Source organism: Vitis vinifera, chromosome 6 (assembly GCF_030704535.1).
Source record: "Vitis vinifera cultivar Pinot Noir 40024 chromosome 6, ASM3070453v1".
Taxonomy (NCBI): Eukaryota; Viridiplantae; Streptophyta; class Magnoliopsida; order Vitales; family Vitaceae; genus Vitis; species Vitis vinifera.
In genome coordinates, this window is record NC_081810.1 from 5684880 (window position 1) to 5704719 (window position 19840).

General features: G+C 34.6%; 5 protein-coding genes across 5 annotated transcripts; 3 read left to right on the plus strand and 2 right to left on the minus strand.

Moving 5' to 3' along the window:
• Positions 1-343: 343 nt before the first annotated feature.
• LOC100255246 (outer envelope pore protein 16, chloroplastic) lies at positions 344-4785 on the minus strand. Its single transcript, XM_002283713.4, has 6 exons — positions 4413-4785; positions 4257-4308; positions 3099-3130; positions 1274-1307; positions 1060-1127; positions 344-642 (listed from the first exon to the last, which is right to left on the minus strand). The coding sequence occupies exons 1-6, from the start codon at positions 4524-4526 to the stop codon at positions 502-504; spliced, it is 441 nt and encodes a 146-aa protein (XP_002283749.1). The 5' UTR covers positions 4527-4785; the 3' UTR covers positions 344-501.
• Positions 4786-7610: 2825 nt separating this feature from the next.
• On the plus strand, positions 7611-10863 carry LOC100244947 (mitochondrial import inner membrane translocase subunit Tim9). Its single transcript, XM_002283841.4, has 2 exons — positions 7611-7823; positions 10436-10863. The coding sequence occupies exons 1-2, from the start codon at positions 7729-7731 to the stop codon at positions 10620-10622; spliced, it is 282 nt and encodes a 93-aa protein (XP_002283877.1). The 5' UTR covers positions 7611-7728; the 3' UTR covers positions 10623-10863.
• A 442-nt stretch (positions 10864-11305) lies between these two features.
• Positions 11306-14565, minus strand: LOC100260322 (CAX-interacting protein 4). Its single transcript, XM_002283710.5, has 3 exons — positions 14451-14565; positions 12679-13690; positions 11306-11633 (listed from the first exon to the last, which is right to left on the minus strand). The coding sequence occupies exon 2, from the start codon at positions 13680-13682 to the stop codon at positions 12696-12698; it is 987 nt and encodes a 328-aa protein (XP_002283746.1). The 5' UTR covers positions 13683-13690; positions 14451-14565; the 3' UTR covers positions 11306-11633; positions 12679-12695.
• A 337-nt stretch (positions 14566-14902) lies between these two features.
• On the plus strand, positions 14903-15463 carry LOC104879618 (RING-H2 finger protein ATL14). The gene has a single exon (XM_010653146.1). The coding sequence runs from the start codon at positions 14903-14905 to the stop codon at positions 15461-15463; it is 561 nt and encodes a 186-aa protein (XP_010651448.1).
• Positions 15464-16303: 840 nt separating this feature from the next.
• LOC104879547 (RING-H2 finger protein ATL56-like) lies at positions 16304-17263 on the plus strand. Its single transcript, XM_010652716.3, has one exon. It carries the CDS (start codon positions 16544-16546, stop codon positions 17120-17122), a length of 579 nt encoding a protein of 192 aa, XP_010651018.1. The 5' UTR covers positions 16304-16543; the 3' UTR covers positions 17123-17263.
• The last annotated feature ends 2577 nt before the right edge of the window (positions 17264-19840 follow it).

Consider the following 19840-nt stretch of genomic DNA (forward strand, 5'->3'; position numbering starts at 1 on the left):
ATTGTCTTGACAGCTTTGATTAAGATTATGCTACCTGGATGTGCTAAATTTAAAGTATCAAAAAGGTATTTTGGTAGTGCATTTAAGTTGCACTTCTACAAAATAAATCCTGTTTGGAGACTTGAGGTTGGTTCTCTAACACCTAGCTCTGGTACCTCCACTTTTATTGCATTCCCCAAAGGAAAAAGAGGAAAAATAGGTTTCCATTGGGGAAGATAGTGGTGCTCCTGCAATTATCTATCAGACACTAGTAAAAATAAATATGCAAAGAATTTGAATTGTACTTCATTCTGTAAATCGTCCAATGGCTCACAAATAGAGAAATATTCTGCAGCAAAGAAACTGAAAAGACAAGGTAGATAGACTTCGTATTGTATCAAAGAGCAGGAATAGTCTTCATAACAAGATCCAGTTATTATAACCTGACATATTACAAACCAAACATACGATATAGTTGTTACCATATAAAAAGAAATGATAGGTAGATTTAGTCCATTTGATTCAAGTAAGATAGTTAAGGAACTCGGCTGCAGTAGCAATGGCACCTCCTGTGATGGCACCCACAACAATCTTGTCTCTACCCTTTTCGCAGGCAGAGGATATTATGGCACCGGTCAATGCACCACCAAGCATGGCATTCTTCTGCAAAATATCCAAAGGGAATAGGTGGGCGCATCGTCAGTTGGAAAATTTAAACTGATCAGCCCTTTCATATGAATAAGTATTCAGAATGGCAACTGCTTTGATGCTTTGAAACGTCAGTCAGTCGAACCAAATGAAATGAAAATTCACTTCTAGAAGTTTTGATGATTTCTTGGCAACTGCTAGTGAGGCCAAGACATGATGATAGAAATATATAGAGACAAGAAACTAAATTGATGTGGAGCTCCTTTCATTGGGAAAATAACCTAAAAAGGATCTTGAAAGATAAAGTTTGAACCATGTGCAGAATCTGAGATGAATGAAGCATGTTTTGTGATCAATGAAAATAGGGAGCCACATTGTTTCATATATATATATAGAATACAGAAAACATTTGGCAATATACTGCAAAATTACCCAGTCTCTGGTGCCACGAATCCTCTCCGCCCCATACTCCATTCCCACATATACTCCAGCTACGGTTCCTGTTGATGTGAACAAAAGGAGTTCTCAGTGTTGTTCCTCATTTTGCAAAGAAAACTGAAGCTTACTGGAAAAAGATAGCTTTCATGCCTCGTACAAAACAGGTTTTTTTCAATAAGTTACAGTATGCAAAACTGCTTATGCTTACCCCAATATGCAGCTTCTTTGCACATCTTCTTCAACTGCGGTAATGGTAATTTTCATTAGTCAAGTCAGAGATGGTCATATTTTAGAACAAAATTCATTCTATGGACAGAGTCCTCTATAAGATTTAATCTTGTAAAACCTCTAAAAGTCAGCATGCTGGCATTCTTACTGTGTTCTAGCTGTCAAGTTTGAAATTGAACACTTGGTAATAGAACAGGCTCCAAGAAATATTAAGAAATTAGAAGTTACTACTGAATTGCTCGCTAGGATGAAGAGAATGGGTACCAACAAAGGACAGAAGTACTTGGATCACTCATATTAACTGGGAGCCCTTGAAGCCACTTCTTTGGGAGTTGAACTAGGATAGCTTGGTCTCAACCTAGGAAATCCTCTTGTGGGTGCTTCTAAAATTTCTTGGTAGGGCAACTATGCCTAGAGCTAAGCAATGTGTCTTCTGTGATTCCCCAGCCAAACATACCTGCCTGGAGAATTTGGAATACATGGGAAAACACAATGACAGATCTCTGGAAGTTAGGTTGACTCTAGCCTATCATGTACACCAGGGGATGAAGAAATAGCACAAGGTTTATCAAAAGTTCAAAATCAGAGAAGACATATAGGAGGGATGCACTTTAGTGAATAATGAGAATTTTAGGTGATGTTGGTAAAGCTATGTTTTCCCAGGATCGCCTGTTTCATTAAGTACTTTTTCTATCAAAATTCAAGGATGAAGTCCTTTAAATTAATGTCAATGGTGAAATATGAGATATTATTTGAGTAACACCATTACGCTGAGGGAGATTTTCCAAAAAAATGTCATTAAAGGAACTAAAAGTTCTAACTATTTCCCAACAGTAAAATGTAATGCAGAGTGGGTTGAGCCTGTTATAGATGATGCCTTAATGGATTTTCCATGCAAACAATCTTGATTGGATGCCTTTTGAGTTTCAAAGACACACTTCAAAGTTCAAAATAAGCAATTTTCTGAACCACCATCCGTTTTTTACTATTACTACCCCTTTCTTGTGCACTGCACATAAGCAAGTGTTTGTGTGTGTGTGTTCTAAAATCATGTTAGCTGAGATGGCAAGTTTGTGATGGTATTTGAGTGCACAGATAAAGAAGAGGATTGCCCTTGATATCATATCATTGGCAATGAGAACACTGAATATAAATAGTTTCTAGTAAATGCACTTTCTGCAGGTCGAGGAGTACAACAATAAAATTAAGCTAGAAGATAATTGCTAAGTATCCATTGGTTAAGGGGTGATTTGATTGGGCAGCAATGTCGGTTCTTCTCTTGGAAAAAATATTCTTCAAAGGGTATGCTCATGCATTAAGTGTCATTTGTACATTAATTTCTTGATTGTCATAGAACTTTCATAAGGTGGAAAACTAAAATGTTTAAACATAGAAGGGGGACAGCAGAGAAGACAAAAACCTACTCTAAAAATGTTTATTAGCATCTCAATGATTAAAATATTTGGATATAAACTAACAGATTGGTGATGCCGTTTGTAGCACTCAGATTAGGTGAGCATATGGTCTCTGGCCTTCTCATTTTTCCAGGACCAAGGGCATTGACCATGTTACCCACATCATAGCAACTAGTCAGTTAAGTTCCCATGGATTAGGAATTTAGAATGAAGCTTGAAAAGTAGAGGTTGTCACTTCCCAGAAGAAAGTCCCAAGAAGGAGCCTCTTGACCCAGCAAACAATTAAACTGGACAGACTAACTATCATATCCCACATAGCAAAATGTAAAGTTAGAAGGGCAGTAACAGCTGAGAGAAAACAACTAGGTTAAATGAACTGATAGATCTTACCGAGTGTTCAACAGTGTGACGTGAAATACTCCCTGAAAAAGTTAAGTTACATTAGCATATAACCAAGGAGAAAAAAGCTTTATCATTAATAAGTGATAATAAAATGAAGCATTCCTAGAAAATGGAGAAATAGTCAAACTGAATCATGTCAAAATGAATGGGAATTAAGGAAGTGCTGTACCTTGAGGCAACATAAGGCCCATTTTCAGTGACATGCACACATGCACATCCACAAATAGAGGAATTATTTCATGGGGGGCATAAAGGGGAGGGACAATGGTATATAGTGTAGTGGAAAGCAGTCTTTCCTTTCTAAGTATAAGATCAAGGATTCAGAACCCCTATTGCAATTTTTTTTTTGAGGGGGGCCATGTGTCCCTCCTGGTCCTTATCTGGCTCCGCTAGTATGCACATTATTTGATAAACTATTTTACTGTTTTGATACTATGACTCTTCCTATTTGATATTACAAACTTAATACAAGATTTTATATTTTTTTAGTCTTTGTCGTTAAACCATCATTCCCACCATAGAAGGGACCTAACCACAGTTGCCCACCCATACCAATGCAAACAAGACTTTGGCCTTATCTGAAATAGCTTCTTGTTTTTTACTTTAGCCAAAAGTTGAAGTTCAAGTCAAAGTCATAATTTTTAAATGACAATATTGGTATTATAAAAGTTTAATTAAACATAAATTAAGTTCTTGCATGCATAAGCTAAAATAGAATTTCCACAAAGAAGTACCATTTTCCTTACTTCTACATTAAGCACTTTTATAAACCATAACCTCTTTAAACAAAATTAGCCAAATAACCATTTTAGAAAAGAGTTTTTGACTTCATAAAAATCAAACCAAAAGGGTTTTCACATTTACAACTGCTTGCATGTTGCATCCTAGCGTCGAATTGAAGTGATTAAGCTTCTCCATTTACAAGATATGCTATTTCCCATCAATATGAATAGAATTTATGTGTACTTTTCACTTGTTGCATCAAATCAACACAATTGGAAATGAATGTTTGATAGTTGCGAAAAACAAAGGGGAAAGCGAAAGAAAAAGTTAAAATAAAGGGAAAATCAATAAAATTGACATCATGGACTAGCAATTTCAATCTTATGTTTATGATAAGCAAATCAAATCAAGAGTAGAAATAACCTCTTTTGACGACGTAGTAAGCTTCCTCGGCTGCGGCTCTGGCAGCTGCCACCTGAGAGAGAGGAAAGGAAAGATTACAGAGACAAGTAGAAATGATTCCATAATTGAATTTTGAGAGAATACAGGAAAAAAATGACGAAAATGAAGTGAAGTTACAGTTCCGATCTTCAAAAAACCGTCTACGGTGAGGTTGAGAAATGGGTTGCCCATGTCGATCATAACAGCCACCCTTGGAGTTGATAGAGACCCTGAAATTCTCTGGTAAGGCATCTTCTTCTTCTTCCTCTTCTTCTTCTTCAGTGCTCACTACTTATAAGTCCACTCGGTTTCGATCATGTGATTGGTCTGTGTTTGATTCCCCATGTGAGATCCCATCTGTCTCAATAATTTTATCAGAGATGACGATAGACGTACACTTGGCTCAGTCTACGAGGCTCACTTCCCATCATCCCACTTCGCTTTTCAAGCGGGTGTTACCCTGTCGGTGAGAAGGCAATTTTCAAGTAATCTAGAAGTTAATGTTTCTGTAGAATTATACTAAAAACAATAAGCAGGACTTACGAATAGGACAGAAAAATGAGAAGAGAATCCATTTGAGAGTGACAGAAGATTATGCTAAATTCAAAGAATTGATTTGAACAAAATAAATTGCTTTCAGAATTCATTTTCTTTTCCTTTTTTCCATATGGGCATTGATTGTAACCAGGCCAAGGCCTCCTCTCGGGAGGTTGGGCCTTTTACCTACTGATTACCTTAAAGAAATAGCAGAAGAAACATGAAAGAATAGCAGTTTCTAGAACACATTCAAGAAATCCTCATTCGGATTAACTACACAACTTGGTTTTGCTACTCTACATGAAATTTTCTCCGATCTAATCTATCACCTCAAAGTGTGAAACCATAAAAATGTCCTATACATTGGGGGATCATACATAGCCTCACTGAATTGAGGCTATACATGAACATCTTCCTAAAGGAAAAGAGGTGGCACTTAAGAGAGAAGGGTTGCCCTTAGATACAGGCAGCCATGAAGAAAGACACCCATGTTGACAAAGGCTGAATCCTCACAAAATTGCAGAAAAATGGAGACTCATAATCAGAGATTTTACAATTCCATAAACAAGATAGAGACAAAATCCAGAAAATGCCTTGGAAAGTTAATAGCTTTACATATTATGTATAATAAAACTCAGATTATTTCATTTTGCCCCATCTTTTGCCATTTTGCTTACATTTTTTTTTAATCCCATTTCCATATGTACATAAAGCAGACATCAGAAAATTCAAAATCAGTGGGTTTTGATTTATTATACCTCAATCACATTATTATTATTATTATTTTTATTTATTATTTGTTGGATGGTGAAGTTTGAATTAACTTTATAATACTTCCTTCGGAATGTTGGGGTAGAGCTGTCCAGTTAGCTCATGGGGTTGAAAGAAGCAATGTCTTCTAGAGAAATCTTTATTTTGAGTTAACCGATAAATTTATCTTTATTATATATTTAACCTTTTTATATTTAAGGTTTTGTTTTTTTAGTGTGCAGTCATAATTAAAAGGTTTTTTAAGAGTTTTACTATTATAACTCTTTTTATTAGTTTTGATTAGTGAATTGTTAAGTGTTGATGCATTTTATGATTGTAGGGATTACTTTAATTACTAAACTATGTTAAAAATCATGTCTTTTTTACTTTATTTTCTGCTCATTTGTGGGCATGATTTAATTAACATTATTATCATTAAATTAGTAGGAGGCTTGTATGAAGCATCTCATTCTCATATCTTTTCATATTTTTAAGACTTATCTGTAAATATTTTAAAAATGATTTTATAAAACTACTTTTAAAAAAAACAAATTTTAAAAATAAAATTTAATTATTTTTTAGATATAAATTTTGTTTGAAAACTCAAATAAAAATGAAAAAATGGGAATTTATTCTCAAGGAAAGTATTAAGTATTTATATACAATGCACTTTTTTTTTTGAAATATCACGTAGATTTTTAATTATTGTTCAAAATATTACAAAAATTTGAAAATTCTTAAAATTTGTTTTAGAAAACAACTTATTTTCATAAAATATTATTAGAGAATCATTTTCTATGAAAAATTCTCTAACATTAAAACTATTTTCTATTTTAAAAAATAAAAAATAATTTTTAAGAATAATTTTTAAATACAATTTTAAATTCTTAATATTCAATGGGCAGTAATTCCAAGGAAAAAAAGGAAAATATTACAAGAGAAATAAAAAATTATATATATATATATATATATATATATATATATATATATATATATATTTTTTTTTTTATTTATTTATTTTTTTTTTTTTTGAAAAAGAACAATTTCCAATGTTTTAAAAACCGGACCGGACCGGCCGGTCCAACCGGTTCAACCGTCGACCGGTCGCATTTCCGGTCCGGTCCACCCTATTAAACCGTTTAACCATTGGACCGGTTACGAACCGCCTGAACCAGCGGTCGAACCGGTGAACCGGTAGAACCGGACGGTTCTAAACGAACCGAACAGTCCATATTGGCCCACCATTTTACAAGCCCAATGTATACAAATTAAAAGCTGCAGGCCAAAAACCAAGCCCAATGTACAAAAATTAAAAGCTGCAGGCCAAACACCATACTGGGCCATGTCTTAGCTTGACAAAGCCCACACCCAAACCCTTTAAGGAGGCTCGGTCTTGAGCCCACAAGGTGAGCGTGCTGTAGCTTTCACTGAGGAGGATGCCTTTTATAGGCATCCTTTGCACCTTTATTTTTCTCACAAACCGATGTGGGATTGCATATGATAATATCAATGAAAAAGCCAAAAAGGTTTAACAAATGCAACAAGAGGATTTGAAGCTGGGACCTTGGGTTTTGTAAGTAAGCTAAGACACCACTCGGCTACCAGCGTTTTGTTATTTGATATGCCAAACAAAACAATAAATATTGGATTTTAATTTTTTTTATAATATTAAATAAAAATAATATAATATTTTTAAAAATTATAAAATTAGTTAAATTTTTCATTTTTAATATATTCACATTTAAATATTATATACATTTCATTTAATTTGATAATATCAAATATATAAAATAATATTATTGATTTTTAATTTATTCATATATATTTTAAAATTTTTATAATTAATTTTAATTTTAATAATATATAAATTACATATTTATGACATCACCGGTTCGACCGCGGTTCGACCACCGGTTCGACCGGTGAACCGTGAACCGGTAACTTTTCCGGTTCAATGACCGGTCCGGTTCTGAAAACATTGACAATTTCACATATTATTTTTCACCCAAAAAAGGTAAAAGGACTTACAATCAAAACGACACCGTTTTTGATTGACTTCAGTGACACATCTAGGGTTTGCTCGGTGAAACTTCATACCTATAAATGTCTGCGGTGTGAATTGTGTCAAAACCCCTAAACCCTAACCCTAATTTGAGATCAGTCAATCATGGACAAGAGCATGCTAGGAGATCTGGACTCTCTTCCTGAGGAAGATAAGCTTCGAATGTCTGTCATGATCGACCAGCTTCAGATCCGCGACAGGTTCGTCCTTTCCTTTTATATGTGTTTTGGCAATACTCGAGAGTCGTGTTAGAAATTGTGGATTTTGCGATGCCAAGAAGTCTATTCTGGCCATTTCTCCTGAAGCAAATATGAGAGTTTTATCTGAAATTTTGAATTATTTTGGTTTATTTCGGGGTATTTTGTATGTAGATATTGAATCTATTGTGCAATTTCGAGTGTTGATATGTGAATCCAATGGGCAATATCGAGAATGTCTACGAGATAAATTGTTTCAGATGAACCCTTGTTTGAATTTTCTTTTCCTTAATTGAAGATAGAAATCATATTTTTCGATAGTTCTACACTGTACTGTGATATATAGGTTAGGGCTCCCTTGTAGCCTACACGTTTCTATTTCATGCGGCGTTGCTGATTGAATAATGGATCCATTGTCCATCAGCTCGGCATTACTTAGCTTCATAGAGAAGAGATTCTGATGGTTCCATAGTCCTTACACTGGTACATTGTGTAAGATTGATTGCAATACATACGTGTTACTGGCCTGAGGCATTTGTTTTTCTGAGGCTATGTTTAGTTTTTGGAAAATTTGAGTAGGGAAAGAAATAGAAAGGAAAAGTAGAAGGAAAGAAAAAGTCAAGGAAAATAGATAATAGATTTAAAGTTGATAAATTATTTTTATATATTATTTCAAACTTATTTCACTTTTTTTTTAATTCTTTAATACAAAGATGAAATAATTTGAAAATGTTTAAATTTCTAATTAATTTCTATTATATTTGATTTTCTTTGATATTTTTCATGGTATAACCAAACATAAGAAAATAATTTTTCTTAGCACTTTTTTCACTTTCTTGGTACTTTTTGGGAGCCAAAGACAACCTTAGTGCTTGTTGCTTAGTCTTTATGTTACCACTTCACATAATGGCTTTATGCCATGTTGGTTGCAAGGTTAACCTTTTTTGTGACATTGATAATGTGAAGCCAGAATAATGTTCTCCTTAAAACCAGTGCAACATGTGTTGCAATTGGACGTTTTGGGAACAACACTCCTGTTGAAAACTATTTTGAAGACAAAATAGAAGGAAAAAAACCAGTAGCAGTGACTATGATGGACTCTAAAATGTTTATTTCAAGTGGTACAACACCTACTCTTCAAAGTGGTTTATCATTGTTTTGCATACTGTCTTTTTTGTTGGTTCTTGTTTTGTGGTTTCTATGTTGGCTATTTTTGGTTGCAAGAACTTTTATAATGTAAGCTGCATGAGTTATAAACTGTGAATCCTGAAGAATCTTCTTAAAGCCATTGTAAAATGGTAAAAAGATGCAAGGATGATCTCCTTTTTTAAATTAAAAAGCCCATAAATAATGGGTGTAAAACATGGCATGAAATTTGTTGCTTGGTCCTTGTCATGTGGCTTCACATCATGGCTTTATGCCATATTTGGTTGCAAGAACTTTTACTTTTTGTGACATCAGTGATGTGAAGCCAGAAAAATGTTCTCCTTAAAACCAGTGCAACATATGTGTTGCATTTGGACGTTTTGGGAACAAAACTTGTGTTTAATATGTAAGAAAAAAAATATATAGCAGTGTCTAAGCAAGAACTTTTACTTTCTGTGACATTGGTAATGTGAAGCCAGAAGAATGTTCTCCTTAAAACCAGTGCAATATATGTGTTGTTGCATTTGGACGTATTGGGAACAAAACTTGTGTTAAATATGTAAGAAAAAAAATAGCAGTGTCTATGATGGATTTCTGAAATGTTTTCTTTGAAGAGGTAGCAACATTTTTTTTGATAGGGTAGTAACATGTACACTTCAATGTAGCTTCAACTTTGTTTTGCATTCTGTCTTGTTTATGAATCCAGGAGTATTTTCTTAAAACCATTGTAAAATGAAAATGAGACTTTTTTGTGGTGGGGTTGTGACAGGGACTAAACATGATCTAGGGAGTGCATAGCCAGCTTGTATGGTGCTTTGTTGTAAAGAAATACCTCCCAAGTGGTCAAGTCATTTGCACAAAGCATTCCCTACCATTGCAATTGTTGCTCTGGTTGTTTCTGATGCTAATCTTTGCATGGTTATGTGTTTTTTGGATTCTTCCCTGTTCAGTTAGTCTTTTTACATGGATGCCAGTGTGGTTTCTTAGAACAGAGGCACGAGGAAGTTCAGAAAATGACTTGTCTTTGTTTATGCCAGAGAATTTGGAAAGAAAGAAAACAGTAGAATCTTTGAGGGGGTAGAATAATCCTTGTTAGTGACCTAAACATGTCTTAAAATCTTGCTGTTTTTTAATCTTCTATTTTATTTTTGCTTGAAAAAATCTTGCTGTTTCCCTGTGGAAGCCAATTTATTCTTGTCACATTTTGTCGATGTCGTGGTCTCAAGTTAGCCCAGCTGCAATTTTCTTTCCCTCTTTCTTTTTGGGCTTTTTTGCGGATCTTGTCCAATACCTGTGTCAGGGAATGCATCCCTTGTTTTTGCTAGGTGCCTCGTTAATAAATTCAATTTTGCCTATAAATGAATATAAAAAATTGTTGCTTTGGCTCTGATAATCAAAATTGTTTCTGAATCGTACTGTATTTTCAGGATAAATCTTCTAATATGTTGTTTTCCTCGTTCAACTTGCAGTCTTAGAATGTATAATTCACTGGTGGAGAGATGTTTTAGTGACTGTGTGGAGAGCTTCAGGCGCAAATCCCTTGACAAGCAAGAAGAGACCTGCGTCCGGCGATGTGCTGAGAAGTTCTTGAAGCATTCGATGCGTGTGGGTATGAGATTTGCAGAGCTCAACCAAGGGACAGCAACACCAGATTAAAAGCCCTTAAGCAACCATGGGTGCAAAACATGTTCAAACTTGCCCCAGGAGGATTTAGTGGTTGTTACAAAAATGGAAATGTTTCTGTTCTTAGTTTACATACGTTTCTTCCCCCAGTGCAGTACAATGGGTGCAACTACAGGAATTTCCTCGTTAGGAATAAGCCTCAAGCAAATTATACCCCTGTAGCTTTCCAGAAGATTGATGAATGACTTTCAGTAACTGAATTTTGATTCATGCAGATTTTGGATATTTGAGCATTTTAACCTTGCACCTTATTATAAGGTGGAGCCACAATGCTAAGATATTTTTGAGTGGCCATTCTATCACTAACCCTGATTGTATAATGCAAATCTGAATACCATGTTTACTGAAAGAAAGCAGATAAATAGGTAGATCTTTACTGCCGGAACGTACACCAGTTAGTGTTTTTGGAACTCAAGCACACTGGAACCACACCCTCCTTTCCATGGAAATCAATTCAAAGAAATAACCTTTAACCAACCATCCTTTTTCTATGCTCCACTTCAGCTTCACAAGAAATCTTTTGCCACAGCAGGAATTCTTGGAATGTTCCAACCAGTGGAGCTTTTCAACATATCAGTAAAAGGTAGATGCATAAACATTGTTTAACAGAACTAAAATGCCACCATAAATTTCAAAATTCTGTGACAACCTGCAAATAAGGCATAATGGAAAATAGATAATTGACTCGGATCTATCCATCCATGTAGGGAATACACTCTCAATCAAACCAGTTCTTGATAATAGAAAATGACATCCAAGGATAACAACCACAATCAGAACAGGTGTGTGGAATAACAGGCCACTTGAAGATACAATGACAGAAAAATTAAACAAGTTTTTTGTTTTTCACTTCAGGGGCACAAGCACCTCATCTCAGAATCTACTGTCGATAAAAGCTTAGCCTGACCACTTTTAATTGCTGGTTGGAATAATTACTGCAGAATCACCATAACCATATGCCTCACAATCAGCAACAGCAACTTTCTGCAAAAGAAACATTGTTCAACCATCAGACATTATTAACCAATCAATTTTTTTTAATTTTTTTTCAAAGCCAAAATGAAAAGGACACATTTACATGCATCTTTCTTTAGAATAAACTGTGCAATAAATCATTCTGAGATTTTACGGCATAAAACAGTAAGTCTACTATTTTGAACCACCAAAAGATATGTGCTACATGGCTGTTGATCAATGTGCTACATTGAAGGAATGTGAATAAGCCATCATTTTGGTTAACAAACAGGATAAACCAGAATTGTCCCAACCAATGAATGGATGCCATTCTTCCACTCGTGAAAAGCCCTGTTGGTTCAAATTCCCTTTTTTCCCACCCTTCAGACTCTTCATGGGGAAACAAACATCAGGATGCTGACTGCACAATCAGCACCTGTTGGTTCAAATTCTTAAGAATACTTATGAGGAGTAGGTGCTGGAATATGTTTCTCTGCCAACAGCTTTTGCCCTCTCCTGCGTTGTTCTTAAAAAAATCATACTCAGTGGTGGACTGTTGGGACTCAAAAAATAAATATATAACAGAGTAAACAAAATAAAATAAAAACAAAAACAAAAAATATGGCCATTCTTTCAGGTAGGTAGCACTTAATGGCAAACCCAACAGGGTATAGAAGGATGGAAAATTGAGCAGTCCAACAATTGTTGTAAAGAGGTAACTCAGGGATATCTCTTCAAGACATCATGACCAGAGCATGACAGCATACAAGTGCCAAGGCAGTCTAGGTTAAGATAGACTACAATTGGTGAATTAGTATCAGAGAATTTGAAATACGAACTAGAAAGAAATGTCCAACAGTCAAGAAATAAGAACACACAGCAACAGTTACTTGCAACTGAGTGCGATCAAATGAACGGGAAAGTGCATAGTTCTGTCAGAGGACATGAAGAACCCTTTTTTTTTTTTTCATCTCCTACATTTTTAAAGCATAAAACCCATGCCCAGACCATATTCCTGAAAAGACTTTGCCGCATACAACAAGAATGATTCAAGAAAAATCATATGATGCATTACCAGTCACAATCAGGGCATTAATCATCAAGTTTGTGATGCCGTTTCCTATTCCTCTTTTCAGACCGCTTTGTGCCCCTGCCAACCCGCGAATCATCCGAGCCACTGATATCAGAATCAGACAATGATGCAGCCCTTCTGCTCTTCCGCTTATGCCTATCAGAATCCCCTGATGAATCCGAATCATCAGAATAGCGATGACTTCTCCTCCTCCTCTTCTCCTTCCTACTTTTCCTTCTCCTTAGTCTACGCTCCTCCTTATCCTCATCTGATGATTTCTCCTCATCAGATGAATCATTCCTCTTCTTCCTCTTCTCCTTCCTCCTCTTCCTTCGACTTTCATCATCATCATCATCCAAATCACCACTTACCCTCTTCCCACTCCTTCTCTTTGACCTACCTCTCTTCTTCCTCTCCCTAGAATCTGATCCATCATCATCTGACACCTCCTTTCTGGATGACCTCCTTTTGCTACTACCCTTCTTTTCATATCTCTCAGCAATAATCCTCTCAATCTCAGAATCAGCATCAGAGTCAGAACTCTCACTCTCATCCTCTTCCTCACTTTCACTCTCATCCTCAACTGCACCCTTACCATTCACTTTCTTGCCCACGTTCCCCTTCAACTTATCCAAACCAGACAAAACCGAGGCCTGAATCGCATCTGGGTCTTTTTCTTTATCATCCTTAATGCTCAAAAAGTTGCGGCACTGGAAAGTGAGGTGCCCGACACGGCCACATTTCTTACATGCTCCACGAGTCTCATCTGCATTAGATCCAGTTATGCGGGCAAGGGCAAGGAGACCTTGGAAACTAGCATAAGCATTCTCAGCCTCTGGTTCGGAATTCGATGACTTGGGTTGGGAGGAATTCTTAGCATCATCCTTATTGGGGGCATACGGATCATAACCAATTGCACTCTGCCAAATTCCATGGGTTTGAAGGGCAGCACTGCTGTGCACCCGATTATTGGCGGGCATACGAACCCTACCTGCTGTCGCCGGCATCTTTTATCCTGGCAAGAAAGATAAAAGCAAAATAAGGTTTTATATTAAGGCTGACAAGAAAAAAAAAATCAAATTAGGGTTTTGAATTAAATTCTAATCTCAAACGAAATTGATAGGGATTAGCGTATCTTAGGGCTTTGATTAACTCAGAGAGATATCAAACTACTGATAGAGAGGAATTCAAACAACATCCACAGAAACTTTTTTTTAAGGAAAAAATGAAAAAGATTTGGGAAATTTTAGAAATTTCTGGTGTTCTGAATTAGAACTCCAATTCAAAACAACATTGGTAGCAAACCTTAGGGCTTTTTGGGGAATTGATAAGAACTTTACTGATCTCGGAGCAAGAACAAACAATCAATAAAGAGAAAATTTTAGGAAAGACTTACAAGTTTCTAGCATTTTGATTAGGGTTTTCAATTAGATCTTCATTAAAAGCCAATTGCTGAAAAACTTTAGGGATTTGTTTTGAGAAAGTGCGAAAAACAAACAGATTGGGGCTTTAATCGTACAAAAAATCAATAAAATAAAACGCGAACTAGGACGAAATTTCAGGGATTCAAAAAATAAAAACCTCCGAAATTTCTAGCATCCCCACCGACAGTCAAAAACAATGGATCGAAATGACAGTCCTCATGAATCTCCCATGAAATAAAAAATTGGGGAAAATTTTCAAGATTTGTGAGAGAGACATATGTTAATCGCCCTTACATATATCACTGAGAGAGCATTCAACAGATAGATTAGTGAAAGCATCAAAGAGGTTACCTGCTGTTGCGCCGAAAATTTCAGAAAGAGGGATTGGATAAGGTCTTGGTTTCTTCAGAGAGAGAGAGTGGAGGAGGAGGAGGAGAGAATCAGAGAATTCCAGAAGACGGACGTTTGGAATGGAAGCCTCTCCAGATTATAAAGGTCTACAGCGATAACGTGACCAAAAAAAATAAAAATAAATCATAAATTGTTTTTATTATTTATTTTTATATATTTAAATAGTATTACAAATAAAATTAATTTTCATAATTTTATATTAGGAATAAAATAATAAAACATGGATTCCATATCCTAAAATAATAAAAACTGTGGTAATTAAAGGAAAGTTTCCATAATTTGATTCATAGTACAGTTAGGATTATGAGAGGAATGCAAGTCTCATAATATAGGAACTCTTTAGACTATATATATATATTTCATTGATCCATGTCCATCGGATACAGAGACCCATGGATGTCCCGGCTTCTCAACCCTTTCCATCACTCCCATCTCTCCCTCACCCTTTCCCTCCTTTTCTTCCCACCGATCATTCGATGGTTTTTCGCATCTTGAATATGTCCGCTATCCCACTCATCGTCTTCCTGGTCCTCATCTGTGCTTGCATCACCAGAATATTCAGAATTGGATACAATGATCATGAAACTGCTGCAGATGCTCCAGATACTGATCACTATCGTGATCTTCTTTTTCAGCTCCGTTCCCATCACTCTGAAAGATTACGCGAGCTTATGCAAGGAATAAAAGAGCTGGTGATGGAAGCATCAGATGGTTTTGTGTATGATCAAACTAAGGGCATTAAAGGCTGTGAAAGTGGAGAAAAGTCCAGCAGTATTAATACTGGATGTGTCATCTGCTTGGAAGACTTCAAAGATGGAGACGTATGTAGGGCTCTTCCCGAATGCCACCATGTCTTCCATAAAGAATGCGTAGTCTCATGGCTGATGCAGAGCAATTCCTGCCCTATCTGCCGTGCCTTCACTGCCGTCTTTGTCCGAAGGCTGCCTGTGTGACTCTCTCCTCTTGACAGATATTGATCAGGCTTGGATTATGAATTTCTGGATTGGCTCTAGTTTTCATTTAAATACAATCATCAGTCCATAAGTCATTGTATGTGTTCTTTTGTATCTAATTAGATGTTTGAAATTTTGTTAGTATATAATACTGGATTTTTTAAATATTTTTCTTCCTTTTTTATTTTTATTTTTATTTTTATCTCCTCGTTATTTCAAAATTCAATTTATGTTTTTCTTTTATTTTTTTCTCTTTATCTCAGAAAATTATGGTTATGTCCATAAGATTAAACTGAATTACAGAGGATTACTATATTTAATATCAGGTGAGAAACAATATTCCAAAAAAGAATTTTTTCTTTATTTTTCAAAAACAAAAGAAATAAAAATACATTTTGCTTTGGAATTTTAAGTCATTAAAAACCCAACTTCTTAATTCAAACTTCCAACCACATGTATATCTATCTTGCTATACTTGGTATAATAATAGTTACACAAGAAATCAGAGTTATGATCAACTAGTTTCAATACGTAATCCACAAAAGAATTTTTCTTTGCACCCAAAAACTCATCCTTTTTTTTATGAGTTGTGTTTGAGAAGACAACATTCAAAGAATGCCATTTATGATTAAAAATGGATTTTAATTTTCTTGCTTTTTTCTCCAAATTATTAATATTATACCGGGAAATTACTTATTTAATTTTGTTTTAACATATGATTTTGCAAAAATATTTATTCAAAATAAATGCACAAAGTAAATCTATTCTCATAATAATTTTCAAGTTATAGATTTTTTTTTTATTTACTAAATGCATTATATTTGCTTAAAAATCTTTGATATTATTATTATTTTAGAGTAGAATTTTTTATTTTTTAAAGTTGTTCTTACAACATAAAAATAGTAAGTAGGGTGGTAAAAGGACACAACACAAGATGGGCATCTCAAATTCTCTTGCTCATTCCTTATCTAATTAGGATAATGGAAATGCAGCTTGGTGTGCGCTCCAATGATTAGGAAAATATAAGCGATTTGTATTCCATACCATCAGCCCTATCTTTTAATCTATATCTCAAAATACATGGACCTCCCCCTAGCTTCTCATCCTCTTCCACAACTACCATCACCCCCACCCCCACCCCTTCCTCCTACCCCTCCCCCTCTTCCTAATGCTGATGTTGTTGCTTCAGTACTCATTGGCTTCTTTTCTATATTCACTGCCCCACTGTTCATCTTTTTGGTTGTCCTCACCCTCTGCGGTTGGCTCAAGCGTTTCTTCAGAAGGAGAGATGATCATCAAACTCCAGAGCCGGATATCGAAATCGGAGCTACAAATCTTTATCATGATCATCGCCCCCCTTCTCATGATTTTAGTCCAAGAACACATGATGATATTAGTCAAAGATCTGTAGAGGAGAAGTGGATGGAAGTAGCGCCAAGCTTTGTGTTTGATAAAAGTAGGGCTGAGGAAGGTGGAATGAAGGGTAACGATGAATGTGTGATATGCTTGGAAGACATTAAAGATGGAGAGATATGTAGGGTTCTTCCTGAATGCAGCCATGTCTTCCATAAAGCATGTGTAGGCTTATGGCTGATGAAGAAAAGGGTCTGCCCCATATGCCGTCTTCGTGTTAAAGATACTGTACCAAATCTTGATTAGGGTTTTCCTGTTTTTATTTTTTATTTTTTGGATTTGTGAGGGCATGGGATTGTATATACTTTGCATTCGGTATCATTGCTGGCCTTTTCATGTGTGTTACGTAATTTCTATAAGTTATTTATATTTTTATTGGAAAGAAAATTTTCCTAAATACAACACCTACCTTGATATTTATGCAACTGAGGCTATGGTTCTCATCTTCCTATCCAAGGGATAGCCATCTTTAGTTATAAAAAAGAAATAATTAAAAGAAAATGCTATTTTTTAATGATTGTTATAGTAATGTTTTTTAAAATAATTTTTCATTGTTTTTGGAAACAAAATTCTGTTCGAAAATTTAAATATATAAAATAGTTTTCTCGATTTATTTTTCATTAAGTTATAGTATATTGATGTATAATGTAAAAATTCTTAAAATATTCTTCATATTTTTAATTATTATTTAAAATATTTTAAAAAATAATTAAAATATCTTAAATTTGTTGTAGAAAGTAACTTATTTTGAAAAAAGATTCTCAAAATACTATATTTTGTCAAAAATTTATGAAACATATTTCCTGAGTTATAAAATTATATTCTAGTTTTAAAAATAAAGAAACTATTTCTAAAAACAATTTCAAATATCTTAACTTTTTTTATAAAAAAAAACCAATAAGATTTTTTCTCTACATGTTTTCATTGGCACACGTGTGGGATGGTTCAACCCCTTTGGTCTAAATGTATCCTTGTCCTACGTTACAATTTCAAATATCTTAACTTTTTTTTTAAAAAAAAACAATAAGGTTTTTTCTCTACATGTTCTCATTGGCACACGTGTGGGATGGTTCATCCCCTTTGGTCTAAATGTATCCTTGTTCTACGTTACAAATCATCACATGAACCATGACGTGCATCCTGCATCATGGGATTGGACGTGGAATAGTGGCATGAGCTATGATACGGGCGTGGCACAAAATTGTATTATCTTCCATCTGAGTATACCATCATCCTTCATGTGTTACATATCCTTATACTAAAAAGTTAATTTTTTTTAATATATAAATTATATATTTTATCAAAAAAAAATGTTGATTTGCATTTCATTTCTCATTTATTAAAAAAGAATACAAAAAAAAAGGAAAAAAATAAAATTTCGTTTTATTTTATTTTCATAAGTAATTCCAATCACCTTTGAAATTCATCAAATATTAATCTTATTTTAAATTAAAGGAGTAAGTAAAATTAACAAATAAGAAAGAAAGAGAAAATATTTAATAAAATTTTAAATATAATTAAAGTTATTTGTTAAAGTTTGGTGATTTGAATTTTATTTGATCTAACCTAAAAAATTCATGATATGACGACATATATGGTGAATCGGTCTGATCCCTCCACTACTATCATAGATCCTATTAGGGATATATATATTTGTATGTATGTGTATGACAATGTATAGTTTTAGGGGGATATTATGTCGATGAGGAATAGTTAAAATATTCTAAATACATCCTTCATTTTCCCTTTATCAATAGTTTTCCTGGTATTTGTGTTTGCACACCTTTACTTGCTGAAGAACCATATCTAGAGATAGCAACTTCTGAGAAACCTTAATGTAGCCTTAAAAACCGTAAAAAAGCAATAGAATTCTATCGAGGTTTTAGCCCTATTATGCTACATTCATTACATAAAATCTTCAATGTGAAACCTACTAATTTGAGTAATAGTATGAGTAAAGTTTTAGGAAAGATAAGTAAAGTTAATATTTATTTTTATTTATAAATAATTTTAAGCTATTATAAGCCTCAAAACTGACCCATTCCACCCTTATTTTGTTTGTATCTCGTCCAAATCCATCATACTAGACATGGGCCATTGATAAATCTCCAAAAATGCATGCTCCATTGCTGCTACAAGCCTACGACTATCCTTATTTGCAACTGGCGCCTCTATCCCATGGCCTCTCAGGTCAATTTCTCAGTTGACTTTTCATTTCCTTGGAATTGTGTCTGCATAGTGATGACAATCTTGAGCAGGTCATAATTATATTGGGACAAATCTGGTTGAATAATTTTCTTCTTTTAATCATATATTTAACTCCATGTTTCACTCATGTCCCTCCTTTATTTCTAGAATTTCAAAATCTTTAATATTTTGTTAATAATAACCACCATGTATTGCCACAAGAAATACAAGGATTCCCAAATTTCTCCATCTCCTCCTCCTCTCCCCGACTTTGATAATCTAATAAAATCTCCTTTGGGTGTTTTCCTTGTCGTAGACCTGATAGGCTCCACCTTCATCTCCATGTACTTCTGTTGCAGAAGAATGATGGATGAATCTCAAGCTAACGAAGCCCCAGATACTGAACTTGGAATACCAAGGTATCAGCCACAAAATAGTGGCAGTTCCCATCAGGTGATAAGACATATTGCCGAGAAAATATCAGAGGAAAATTTGATGGAAGCATCACAAAGTTTTGTGTATGATGAAAAAAAGGTGATGAAGGAGTGGCAAAAGTGCAGTGAGTGTGGCATATGCCTGCAGTAAGATGTCAACGATGGCGACTTTCTATTTTTTTTTTTTAATTTTTAAAATCAATAAATTGGGCATACTTTCCACTTTCTATTTTTAAAATCAGAAAATTTATACATATCAAATTATTTAAAATTTTGAGATATTAAAAAAAAAATTACTACCTTATATTTTAAATTTTCTAAAAATAATTTTTAAAAATAAAAT